The 12,297-nt window shown below is 41.1% G+C and overlaps 1 protein-coding gene across 14 annotated transcripts in view; it reads left to right on the top strand.

The window, feature by feature from the left end:
* Window positions 1-12,297, top strand: part of phldb1b (pleckstrin homology-like domain, family B, member 1b) — a 127,439-nt gene that overhangs the window by 66,363 nt on the left and 48,779 nt on the right. For 13 of the 14 annotated variants that reach the window (XM_075474128.1, XM_075474123.1, XM_075474122.1 and 10 more), the window contains one exon: window positions 7,469-8,970. In XM_075474128.1, coding sequence (XP_075330243.1) covers window positions 7,469-8,970 — 1,502 coding nt within the window. Of the gene's footprint in view, window positions 1-2,578; window positions 2,777-7,468; window positions 8,971-12,297 lie in introns of those variants that run through there. The other variant, XM_075474134.1, reaches the window with a different exon arrangement.

The raw sequence follows: 12,297 nt of genomic DNA, 5'->3' as shown, positions 1-12,297 counted from the left end.
GAAATTAGCTCTTGTTATCTATGTCTGAACTCTAGGACCGGGGCTATTATGGAAGCAAAACTCATCTCGACCCAAGAATAGCTTGTTCCTCACTTTTCATGTCCAAACTTAGCTATAATCTTTCAATATGCAATGCGCATCAGGAGTGAATTGTGATGATAAAAATGATTGTGGTCAGTTTGTGTGTTGGAGTCATCAAATCACATCATAAAATGCTTGTAAAACAGGTGGGCCACGTGCTCTATTTTATTTACTTTGAGAAGCAGTCGGAGGGCTGGTCATTTAAGAACTGGCCTCTGTAACGTTTTGTCCATTGGAGGGAGAAATGAATAAGCATGGTCCTCTCTCATGAACAGTTTGAGAGATGTGATATTATTTAAAGGTTAAATAGAGTCTCTTATTCAATGTGCAGCTACTCTCAGAATTGGGCACTGATTGAAAGAAAGTGCTGAAGAGAAGAGTTCAGACCTTACCCCATGTGGGTGTAAATATGTACAGTAACAACAGGAGGTTTTGGATACTGCTTCAACATTCTTACACCTTAAAGTTAAAGGGGAAGTTAGTTTTTTTTTTTAAACCCTGAACCTTATTTCTGGCATAAAATACATTCATCTAATTCACCGATAACAGTTTGGTGAAAGTCGGCGTCCGTTGGAAGATATTTAGATTATATTATTATTATTTAGATTTAGATAGATAATCGAGATTTACGTATATCCATATAACGGGAGAGAACAGGGCAGAGACAATACAGTCTCTAAAAAGGCATTATCTGTATTTATTTCACCAATACTTTAAGATGAATGAATGAATGAATGCGTACTATTGCACTGTTAGTTCAGAGCTGCCGTGTTGTTGTTATGCGGGGCTATCGGAGGGCTTATGGGTGCTTTCTAAACGCGTCTACTAAAAAAAAAACGAACTTCCACTTTAACGGATGGGATTATGGGACCGTTCAGGCAGGAGTCACCAGTGCTTCGACAAAGATGGAATCCTATACACATCCTTCAACTCTCCCAATCATTATTTTTGTCATGCATTTCGGCAGTATCTAGTTACCTGAGCTTGTTCTCTGCAGTGATGCCGTGTTTCGATGGCACTCAGATTCTGTAGTTCAATTTTGGTGAGCTGAGCTTGGATTACTGACACAGTCGAAGACCAGCCAGTAGTATTTCAGCAACCATCTTCTCACTTATTACATGCTTTTAGTGTCTCTCTGCCTGACCAGCGGACGGCTTTGTGGTCCTGAGCTGCTCACGTAAAGTGGCCCACAGCTGGGGTTACAGTATCTTTTTTCAAAGACTATTTATAATCCTTTAGCTTGAGTTTGTCTGCCATAACTGCACTTTCCCTTCCCCAATTTCCTCTCCAGTCTCAAGCCATTTGCCCTATGTGTGTTGGCTTCGTTTTTTAATAATGTTCCTTTAATCACTTGTGATTTGACTGTTTTACTGTTGTACCTGTCACTAGTAGCTCTTAAGACCGAGTTGAAGGTGAGTGAGCAGTTTCGTGTCAATGTTTAACTTATTATTTCTATGAAAAACAAATGCTCACCAATAAAATCAGAGAGAATTATTCAAACATTGTGGACTGTTTTGCCATTAAAAAAAAGTACTTAGTTCACTCCCCTTAATTTAGGTTTCCAAAATCAGACTCTTGTTTTCATTCTGGAAGAAAATCTGGATAATTCAGTTTCATTTCACCTTTCCAGAATTCTTATTGGTTCATATAATAATTATTTGAGTTTTTTCTCTCCTCAGTGTGGCACTTTGGTAATCAAAGGAATAAAAAGCAACACGTTATGTAATTGCCTCTGGATGATAACAGTTTGGTTGACCGGTCAATGTATGCCTTGTTCATGAGTTTACCTTTCCTCTCATGACAGTTAAATGTCTCTACAACCTTTCAGTTAGTTGAACACACAATTATTCGTTGACGTTTTCTCTCCGGTCAAAAGCTTAATTTAGATAACCGGTCACAACAATCTTCCATAAAAGTCTTTAAAACTTATTTTAACGTATCTAGACTGTTGCTTGTTTTTAAATTCATTTAAATTATTTTATTTGTTTCTCTTTATATTCTTTTATGCATTTTAATGCTTCTTCCACTGTGTAAAGCACTTTGAATTGTTTGTACATGAAATGTGCTATGTAAATAAATTTGATTTGATTTGATTTGATAAAACAGTGCCGCTTATCTCACAGTGGCTTACATCACACCGGACTGGAAGAGCGGTAATTTTGCCATCTTACCGGAAGTAAAACAACTATACCTCCAAAAATAAAACTGAGTGAGCCATAGTCTGCCACTAGTAGTACTGTATAGTTCTACTTATAGTACTGTAACTGTATAACATATCAGGAAACAAGTAACTGTAATCGTATTGCGTAATCGTGTTCCACTGTCACTACTAATATCTATCAAATTGATGTTCACATATTATTTACAATGACACCTTTAAAACATAACGTATCTCAAAATAGACTTAAAACGAAGTTATATGCTTTTAATGTGAAGGTCTTGAACGGAAGTCTCTCGTCTTATTTGGTTGAACTTGTCAGCAGCTGTACAGCCGTCAGCAACGCTGCTCCAACCGCTGCCGAAATATTCCATCGGTGTTGAGTCTCAACATCTTCCTCAGTGTGTTCGGAGCCTGGCGCGGCTGTGCTCCGTCACACCCGGTCTGTTACCGGTGTCCGAAGGATGTGGGCCTCATGTGTGTGTCATGTAGCCGGTGAACCGCACTGAAACCGGGTCGCAATTTTGTTCCTTTCATGTGAGTAACTGTATTGCTAAATGCCACAGCTTTGGGCGACACAAGTCATACGAAAATGTCACACGCCAAACTCCATTAACAAATCGGCCAATCTACCGTTTGTGAACTTGTTTTTTTGAGAGTACATAATCATAGGAAACATTTACATTCCCGGCTCGGTTCACATGAATTTGTTTGTATGTTCGGCTTCTAGCCAATCAGACAGTTTGGTCTGTTTAGGTAGAGACACCATTTATTTAATAAGGTCTAACATATGATAGTGTACTGTCATGAATGGAGATACATTGAATGACAAATAAACCAAAACGTGTGTTTATTTCAGCGAGCACTTTATGGCGGAATTGCAGATGTTCTCGAATAAGAGAACACGCCATATAGCTATTGTATTACGAGACACTGTTGTAGCGGCAACTATGCTAACATTAAATGGGCAAATATTTAAGGGGAGTTTGGCATTGCGTATCCGCAGCAATGGTCCGGGTGCCATGACATCATTGCACGGGCTTTCCCTGAGCAAACGGTTGCTTTTTTTTTCTGTCAGCCCACCCCCTTTGTGTTGGACGCTGCACATAAGAATCACGTCGGTGTGTTAAGTCGACGTGACATTTACACGGGCCTCGGTCAGTAAAATGTATTACAATAGCTGGCAGATAGCTGTTTAATTTGCATTAAAGTACGTTGAGATTTAAATGTGGTAAGCTGTCATGAAAGCAGGCACCGTTTTGGTTGTGTGGCGGTGATAAGAGAGGACAGCAAGCAAAGCTGCTCCGAGCTCAGCTGAGCAAGCTCAACTAATGCATTATTTGTGAAGCTTCTATATTTCATGGTAATTTTGCTAATGGGACATGTATAGTCTCTTGAAAGAGACAAAGTGTTCTCTCCTGTCTCCTTATTATGGTGTCTCCTCTAACATATACTCCATCTCAGTCATGTTCTTGATTTCTGATGTCATCATCTTTATTACTCTGCCGTTTGTTTTTTGCTTGTCAGTGTTTGCACCAACCGATTTCGCTTCTACTCCCATATTCCACTTAAACGGATTTAATTTAACATTGAGTTCTGCAGCGATCCCTGCCTTGGGGCCACATGGACATGTGTTTCTGTTGTAGAAATCTGTTACGCTGACATCAGGGAGAGAGATGCTTATGATTAGATTATCAACTTGTCCTATGTTGCTTTTGGGCCACATGATAATTGGGTTATATTGGCACATTTTCTCCTGATACCTGTCCAGTTTCACAGGCCCTGTTTAATCACCATGACCCCCCCCCCCCTTGCTAACCTGTCCTCCACAGTGGAAATTTAATTAATTTGATGTTGCTGTTGAATGTGTCTGAAGTAACAGTGATGAGGCTGAGAATGGGGGAATTTGTGAAATTCTCACAGGTGTGAGACTTATGCATTCCAGTTTCTCAGTTGTCTGACACTGTGCATTCATTGTGAGTTGAAGGGATCCCTGACTATTAATATGCTTCATGTAGAGAAACACAAACTACATTTTTATGTTAGTGTTAGTTCACTAACAGTGGAGATCGTAATCGGAATGCCATTTTGCTGTATTGCTTGCTTTACAGCCCATTTTCTTGTCTATCTCTCCTTCAAGAAAAAAGACAGGTGATCCAGCAGATTTGCATAAGACCCTATACACAGAATGCAGTCTTTAAAAAAATCCCAATATATCATACTCTGTATATATATTTATTTATATACATATATATATTTGTCCGTCCAGGCGGGGTTAAATCTACCGTTTTCGATGTCAATTTTCCATTTTGGGGTGGAAAAAGACGTGCTTGCCGAACGCTAATTCTATTTGTACAACTTCAAAACACAACACCGTGCTGCGTTATGGGTTTAATGTTGCTAGGTAACCCAGTGTTGCATTCATAGTCCGTGCCACTTTAGGAATTTATTCCATTAATGTAGAAATATCTGAAGGCTTCAAATTTTTATATATTTATTAATTTATTCTGTCAGAACGATATGCTGGGCCACATGGAAGTTGGTTCGGGGCCATCTGAAGAGGCCTGCGTTACATGCTATGCGTTCCCTGCAAAGAGGAAGAAGGCTTTTGGTAACGTGTGTGGATAGTGTTGATGCACAGAGTGGCAGACGCCGGGACTGAAAACAGCGAAAATGAGCAAACGCAGCAAAGGGAAAGTAATAAGAGGAAGAGGATTTCTCCCCCTACCCGAACCAGGGTTTGCATCCCCACCCCGCTGTGACTGGTGTGCAGTTGGTGAGAGGCTGAGGTAGCTTGTGGCTGTAAAAAGATGGTTGTTGTGGTGTGAGGAGCAGATCTATATAGGGAGTATAGGGAATTACTCACTGAGTCTGGTCCTTTATTTTATTATTTATTTTTTCGTTAGCACAAGTTTCTTGTGTTTACCTTGAATAGGGATGGCTCAGGTAATCCTGAAACATCCCATAGTTAAGCTGCTATAGGCCTAGACTGCTGGGGGGCCTCATCTATCACACCTTTCCTCACTTTACTCTCTTTATGTATATGTGATATTATTGTGGTCATTAACTCGTGTTTCCCTGTTCCAACAGATATCCTTTGAATGGTGTTACAGTGCCGCCGCTGCTGCGGCCCTCCCCCCCTCCCCCCATTTCTGTCTTCTCAAACCCCAGCTGGTCGAGGCGGATGGCCACCCTTCCTGAGTCTGGTTCTGCCAGAGGTTTCTTCCTGTTAAAAGGGAGTCGTTTCTCTCCACAGTCGCCTCAGGCACGCTCAGGCCGGGAGATTGGACCGAAAAACAAAAAGTTTTCAGTGCAATCTGTTGGTTTTCTTAGCTAGGAAATTGTTTTTGAATTGGCTCTATATGAACGAATTGGATTATTTTATGAATTATGATTATTATTAATTAATTGAATTCCAATTGGCTTGAATTGGACTTACTATCTAAGTGCCTTGAGATGACATTTGTTGTATTTGGCGCTATATAAATAAAAATGAATTGAATTGAATTGAAGAGACAGAAGATGTCGAAGGTGTGGGATCATTTATTTAATCATTTATATTTATAATTGGGCTTTAATTAAGGAAAACTAGGTTTTGTACGATTAATTCATGGAATATTCAATAGAATACTCGATTACCAAAATATTCGACAGTTGCAGCCTTATTTTGATCAGGGTTATTTTGTTTTGTTTTGTTTTTTTACATGAAATGCAGCCAGCACCATTACAGCTACATAGGTCTGTCTGCCAAAGGAAGGAACAAAGTCTGCCCAGCTCCCCAAATAACAACCTGCTTTCCTGCATGCATTTTGGACAGTGTGCTACACACACAGTGTGTTTTCTCAAGGGAATAGTGGACACAACTTGGGAATAGACCCAGTTTGGAGCTGTTCGTGGCTTTTCCCCCCAGCTCCATGCATTGTGAACAAGAGTGGAAGTGTGGGACAGTGCAGTGCTCTCTAGATTTAAAGCAGAAATATACTTAAAGCGTTGTGCAGTCCATGTCTAAAGCACTTGAGGTTGAGAGAAGGGGAGAACAGTGAAAGGTGGGTGGCCATCGCTCTACCCAGGGCATAAGCTTGGGTCTCATTAGTTGCACAATTTTCTGCTGGCGGTTGAGCCTCTTGTTGTTTGCTTTGTACACCATGGCAAGCGTTGGCCTGTTACCAGGCAGAGTGCGAGGGCTGCCCCCGCAAGACGGGGTCCCCAAGTCAAACCATCTGAGCTTGGCTGTCCCTTTCCGAGCAGCTTGTTCTGAGGCTCTCAGTCAGCCAACCCCTAGAATCTTAACACCTGGAGTGTATAAAAAAAAGCAACAATATAATTGCAATCAAGGCAAGTGCGAAATACTTGAATCAAATTCTTTGTTGTGCAAAATAGTCAGTTAATATCAGCCTTCTGTTATTGTCTGGCTGCACAAAGCTATGAAACTCTTCTCTTGATTCTCAACAAGTGCATTTAACTCTGACACTGTCCTATTATAAACATGGAAATCACCTCAGTCTCTGACTATAGTGAAGTAGATATTATTGAGTTAATGTTCTTGCTTGTAGACTAATTTACTAATCTGAGTTCGATCCAATATCTGTAGCTTAGATTGTAATTGTCAACAAATTGGGACAAAATAGAAAAGCATATGTAGCCCATTTTACATCACCATCTGTATGATTTCCATGGCAATGTGATGTACATCCTGCGCTTTGTTTTAGTTGAACTGAAAGGCTTCTTTGATTCGATTGTAAGTTAAACAGATTTCATATACAGTATAAATATAAAAACAAAACAAGGAGACTTTATGAACTTGCTGCTGTTCCTCCTTGGAAACTCACACATCGCAGACAGAGGAAGCTCAGCTCTGAATTGATGTGCGTTTACACACATCAAATTGGTGTTGTAGAATTAACTAAGTAATGTCAAAGTCGTTTATTAGAGTGGTAAGTTCTGTGATGAGTGCTTGCACTTCTGCACAGCCTATTTTGTCTCTTTTACTACCTTCCTTTAGGTTCAACATGCCTTGCTAAAGCATTTGTCTAGCATTGCAGTACACCCGTCAGTCCAGTGATAAAGGAAACTGAGCATGTTTTTTAGTTAGCGTTGGTGATTATGTCAACTTCTGTAGGTTGAAAGACACATGAATAATGATTAATAATGTAGACTTCTAGACTTCACATGCATTTAATTTTGTAGCTGTATCTGATGACATTTGCTTTCTGTCTTCTCCCCCATCAGACACTGAAAGTTTGGTCAATGGGAATCATCAGGCCAGTCCAGCCCAAGCATCCCCAGCTCCTGGCGAGAGTGTCCAGTCTGAGCACAGTGCAATTGTCAGCTCCATCGAGAAGGACCTCCAGGAGATAATGGATTCCTTAGTCATGGATGACCCACAGCCTTCTTCTTCCGAGGCAAAAAATCCTCCTGGAGGCAAATCCATCCCGCACTCACCCTTGTCACCCATGGTCAATGGAGGGGGAAGGTATCTGTTGTCCCCTCCCACCAGTCCAGGTGCCATGTCTGTGGGGTCCAGCTATGAGAATACATCCCCTCCTTTCTCCCCTCTTTCCTCCCCCTCAGCTGCCAGCAGTGGAAGTTTTACCAGCCCATCTCCTAGTGGAGGACCCCAGGACCAGAGTTCTTCTCTGCCACCAGTGCCTATACGCTCCTCTAGCTACAACTTTGCCACCCAGCCTCCACCTGTACCTCAGCCACGGACTATACTGCCTAATTTCAGTAGCTCTGGGGTGGCCCAGAAGGGTCAGGAAAGCCCCAGACTGCAGCGGAAGGCCTTAACAGAGGCTCCTCCGAGCACCAAGCCTAACTGCAGAGGACTTGGCCAAGACAGGTCTGAGAGCCATTGGCAGACCTCCCTTCTGTCCTCTACTGAATCTCTCAGTAGTAGAAACATCGTGCCCAGCAGTCCCAGACTCGCTCCCAAATTTCCAATCTGTTCACCCCCGTCACCCTCCAGCCCCAGAACCAAGACTACCATGGTGCTGCAGGAAAGGCCAGCCAGCCCCTTTAGAGAGCAAAACATTTTAACCGATCAATCCCTTTCGTCCAGCCCCTCCAGGCAACTTTCCCAAACCACCAGAGCTTTCCAGCCTCCCCTGGACCCCATCGTCCACATAATCCAAGGATCTCCACTCCAACAGTATCCACGTTCACTGCAGCCCCCTGAAAGTCCTCGTATGGCGAGGAGGAATATGGAGTTGAATGGAGGCAGTGGAGGGAGCAGTAGTATGAGAGAGCTGCCACCTCTAAGTCCCTCCTTGGCTCGGAGAGGTGTCCCAGTTCTCCCAGGGGCTCTTCCAGGGACCATCCCCATGTTGAGGACTCCAGACAGCCCTTCGAGTTTAGGCAAACTTGTCCCAGAAAGTCCCAGGTTTCGTCGCAAAGCTGGATCTTCATCAGAGGAAGTTTCGTGCAACAGAGGGATAAGAGCCCGCAGTCCATCTCCTACCTCTATGATGATGGAGGGCAGCAGTAGTGCAGGCGTACGGAAGGCAAGCGTTGGGAATTGTTTGTCACCTGCTTACAGTCTGGGCTCCCTGCCTGGCTCCTCTCCTGTTGCCAGCCCCAGGACACACAGGAAAATGTCTTCAGGGAGACCCCACCCTGGAATGCGAGAGAGAAAAAACAGCATTACAGAGATCAGCGACAATGAAGATGAACTGCTCGAGTACCACAGACGACAGAGAGAGGAGAGGCTCCGAGAGCAGGAGATGGAGAGACTGGTGAGTCAGTACCACACACCACCAAGAAACAGTCGTTATTCAGTGTTTGTGCAAATCAATAATCTATTATTGATTATTTTATCTATTACCATTTCAACTTAGATACCAAACTAGATTAAATTAATATGTTACAGGGTTTGTGTCCTATTTTATTATTTACAACTTATCCAAGGTTACTGTGCTGAGCTTGGTATAGGCTATATTCAGAAACAGTTATGGCGAGACACTACAGGTGAATAGGGTAACATTTTGAAATGGATAGATATCACCATGAAACTTCCTCAGTTGTTTACTTACACAAGTATGAAAAAAAAAAGTATTATAAGTTTTTGAAATTTGTAATTTAAATTATGCAAATTAGGCATTATCTCATTAAATTTGCGCACATTTGCATATATTTCCAGTAGCTAGATCGAACATATGATAAAGCAAGGTGCAAAATTCTTTTTTCCATTTTGTTTACAAACAAGATGAAAAAAAAAAACCAGAGGGATTTCAGGATATCCGCTTTCATTACCTAGGAAATCAAAATATAGCCCATAGCCTTAAAATTGTTTTATTTTTGCCATATTTTTTATATTATAATGTCACATAAATCAGGCCAGGAATGATTTATTAACAAATCCCTCTGTAATTATCTTCAGAATACTGCTAAGTGTATAACTGGAAAGTTTGGTGTGAGTAGGTGCTACATAGAGATATTTATACTGGAAAAATACAAAAAACTGATTTGGGGAATTTAATACATTTGTATTGGAAATAATTGCTCAAAAACAGATTAAATGCTCAGGCCCTTAATAATAATAATATAGAATGATAGAATATTATTGATATAGAATAATAATATAGAATACAAGGTCAATACAATACAAGATTGTGTATCAATTCATTGAAACGTGCGACATGTATGATCAGCCACTGCTGTGTCGCACAGTCGGTGGCACTGTCATTAGCTCCCCTCGGTTTCCTAGCGACAGTTTACGGTCAGATGAGCTGCTTCCCGATGGTTCATCAGATAATCTAATAGATTTTCTTTTAGTGCATCTTGCAAAGCGCCATTGTTGCTTTCTTTTCTTTGAAAGTTGTGGTGTCATGGTAGCCTGGCTGACGCGTCCACAATCTCGATGATATGGTGGTCTGGGAACTAGGTGTGCATTTTCTCATATTTGAGGCGTGGTTTACGAATGCCGAGAGCCGTTTATTGGGCGCTACGAATGTCTATCAAATGACGTCAGGTTCTTCCCATGCTGCTTTGTGCGCGATTCATAGCCAATTGTATCACTTATACCAGATGACGACAGAAATTCGACGAGGAAGAAGAAAAAAATGGAAAATAAAAGTAAACTTGCGCTCTAAGCTACTCAAATTGACAACAAAGTAGGCCTATATGCTATATTCTACATGAATTTTTATGTTGTAGAGTTGTGAATTTATTTTAATAATGGAGAAATTGAGCAGCCTTGCTTTGTTGTCTACAGTAGTAGATCAACCCTCATCTTACTTTGAAGCTCCCAGCTCCCAGAAGTGACGTCAACGAAGCTTTAGCAGCAGAAAAGCTATCAGGCTTGTGTTGATGATAATAATAAACTCCTGGACTATGTACAAACTTCCAAATGCATCGTTTGGTGAGTACAGACCATATTTGTGCTACTGTAGAAGTTTGGTGTCATGACATGTGATTTTAGTGTGGTAATTTTGGAGATGCTGCCAGGGTCCGTCAGCGCTTGTACTAAGCTATTCGGGATAACTCAGTAACTCAGCTGATGTTCAGCCAATATCGGAAAAACTTCGGGTGGGCTACTTGGCTGGATATCACGGTTCAAATGACCCTAGGGTGAATCTACTCCGAAACACTTTCTAAGGCTGCATTGAACGGTAACGTTGTGTCCGCTGTCATGTTGGATTAACGCTCTACAAGCTTCGGTGTAGCCATAGACGTCGTCATCGTCTTGCTCCACCCGTCGTTCTGTGATTGGTTCCCAAACTCTAGCAAAAATAAGGGCGGTGGTTTCCAGGCTGACTTTGCAGTGAGAATGAAATCGAGCGCAAAGCAGCATGGGAATTCCCAGGCTAGTGTCATGGGGCATTTCCCGAGATTCCACGAAAGCTAAACACGGAAGTTTTCAGAGTCCACCACGTGATGCATCTCAGCGAATCACGTTAGCAGAAACGAGCAATAGCCAATGAGATTTTGTCATTAGCTATAAATCCACCTTGAGACATTCACAATTGGTTACTGATAGAAAGGAAGTGCCATTATTTGGGTGACGTATCATTGTGCAGGAGACTCAGAGCTTTACAACGATACAGGTCATGACTGACTTCAATAAATAGACGAAGCTCGGCATGGCGCGTTAGAATGCTAACTTCTTGGTAAATTCGGGCGAAACGTACTGCTGCGAGTAAACAAAATGTAATAAAACAAACATTTTAATTTATGTTTTTCAACGTTTTCTTTATAGCAGGTTGAAAGAACACATATTGAAGGAGTAGACTGGCCCAAAATCTCAAAATTGACCACTGCATGAAAAATCCCTGTTTTTGCCTGCCGTGTCTTTCCTTAAATACCTGAAACGATAATAAACGAAATGATAATTTTATTACTCGCATTTATAGATTCAGGACCTGCTTTTATTCTGTCTGAATAACTATTTTTTTGGATTGTTGGGTTGAACTGAAAGATGATACAACATGTTTTAACCTTGGACTTGGAAAAACTGTGACATTTTTTACCATTTTCTAACATTTTATAGACTAAGCAATTATCGGATCATATGAGGGAACAAGCTCAAAGTGAATCAATACTGAATACATTACCTGCAGTCTTTAGAACATTAAGACTAAAGTTGTTTTGGTTCCATATACAGAACAAAGCTTGCAAAGCGTTGGTTTTAGAATTAAAGTAACTCTTGGGAGTGATGGGCTCACCCTTAAGTTGTGGAATGTAACACCACTGTTGTGAAAACAAATCACTGTCTGATCCCTGTGTATGCAAAGTCCATTCACATGAATTTGTTGCCATGCCGAAGAGGCCGAAAAAGACACCAAAAGTGTTGAGCAACAATGTAGGACAATGCTAGACCTGTTAAGACCTATTTGAGCTACATAGGACCAACATATATGATCATGAGCAAACACACTCACACGGAAGAACAAACAAACAAACAAACAAACAAACAAATAAATAAATAAATTGTTTAGGTTTTGGGAAACTGTTTTTTTTTTTTTTTTTTAATGTTAAAAAAAAAAAAAAAAATCAAACCATTTGTGTGTGTGTGTGTGTGTGTGTGTGTGTGTGTGTACCTGTATATCAGGTCAGGGCAGATG

Source organism: Odontesthes bonariensis, chromosome 9 (assembly GCF_027942865.1).
Source record: "Odontesthes bonariensis isolate fOdoBon6 chromosome 9, fOdoBon6.hap1, whole genome shotgun sequence".
Taxonomy (NCBI): domain Eukaryota; kingdom Metazoa; phylum Chordata; class Actinopteri; order Atheriniformes; family Atherinopsidae; genus Odontesthes; species Odontesthes bonariensis.
Note: the sequence above shows the minus strand (reverse complement) of the source record. Positions and strands in the feature narration are given on the sequence as shown.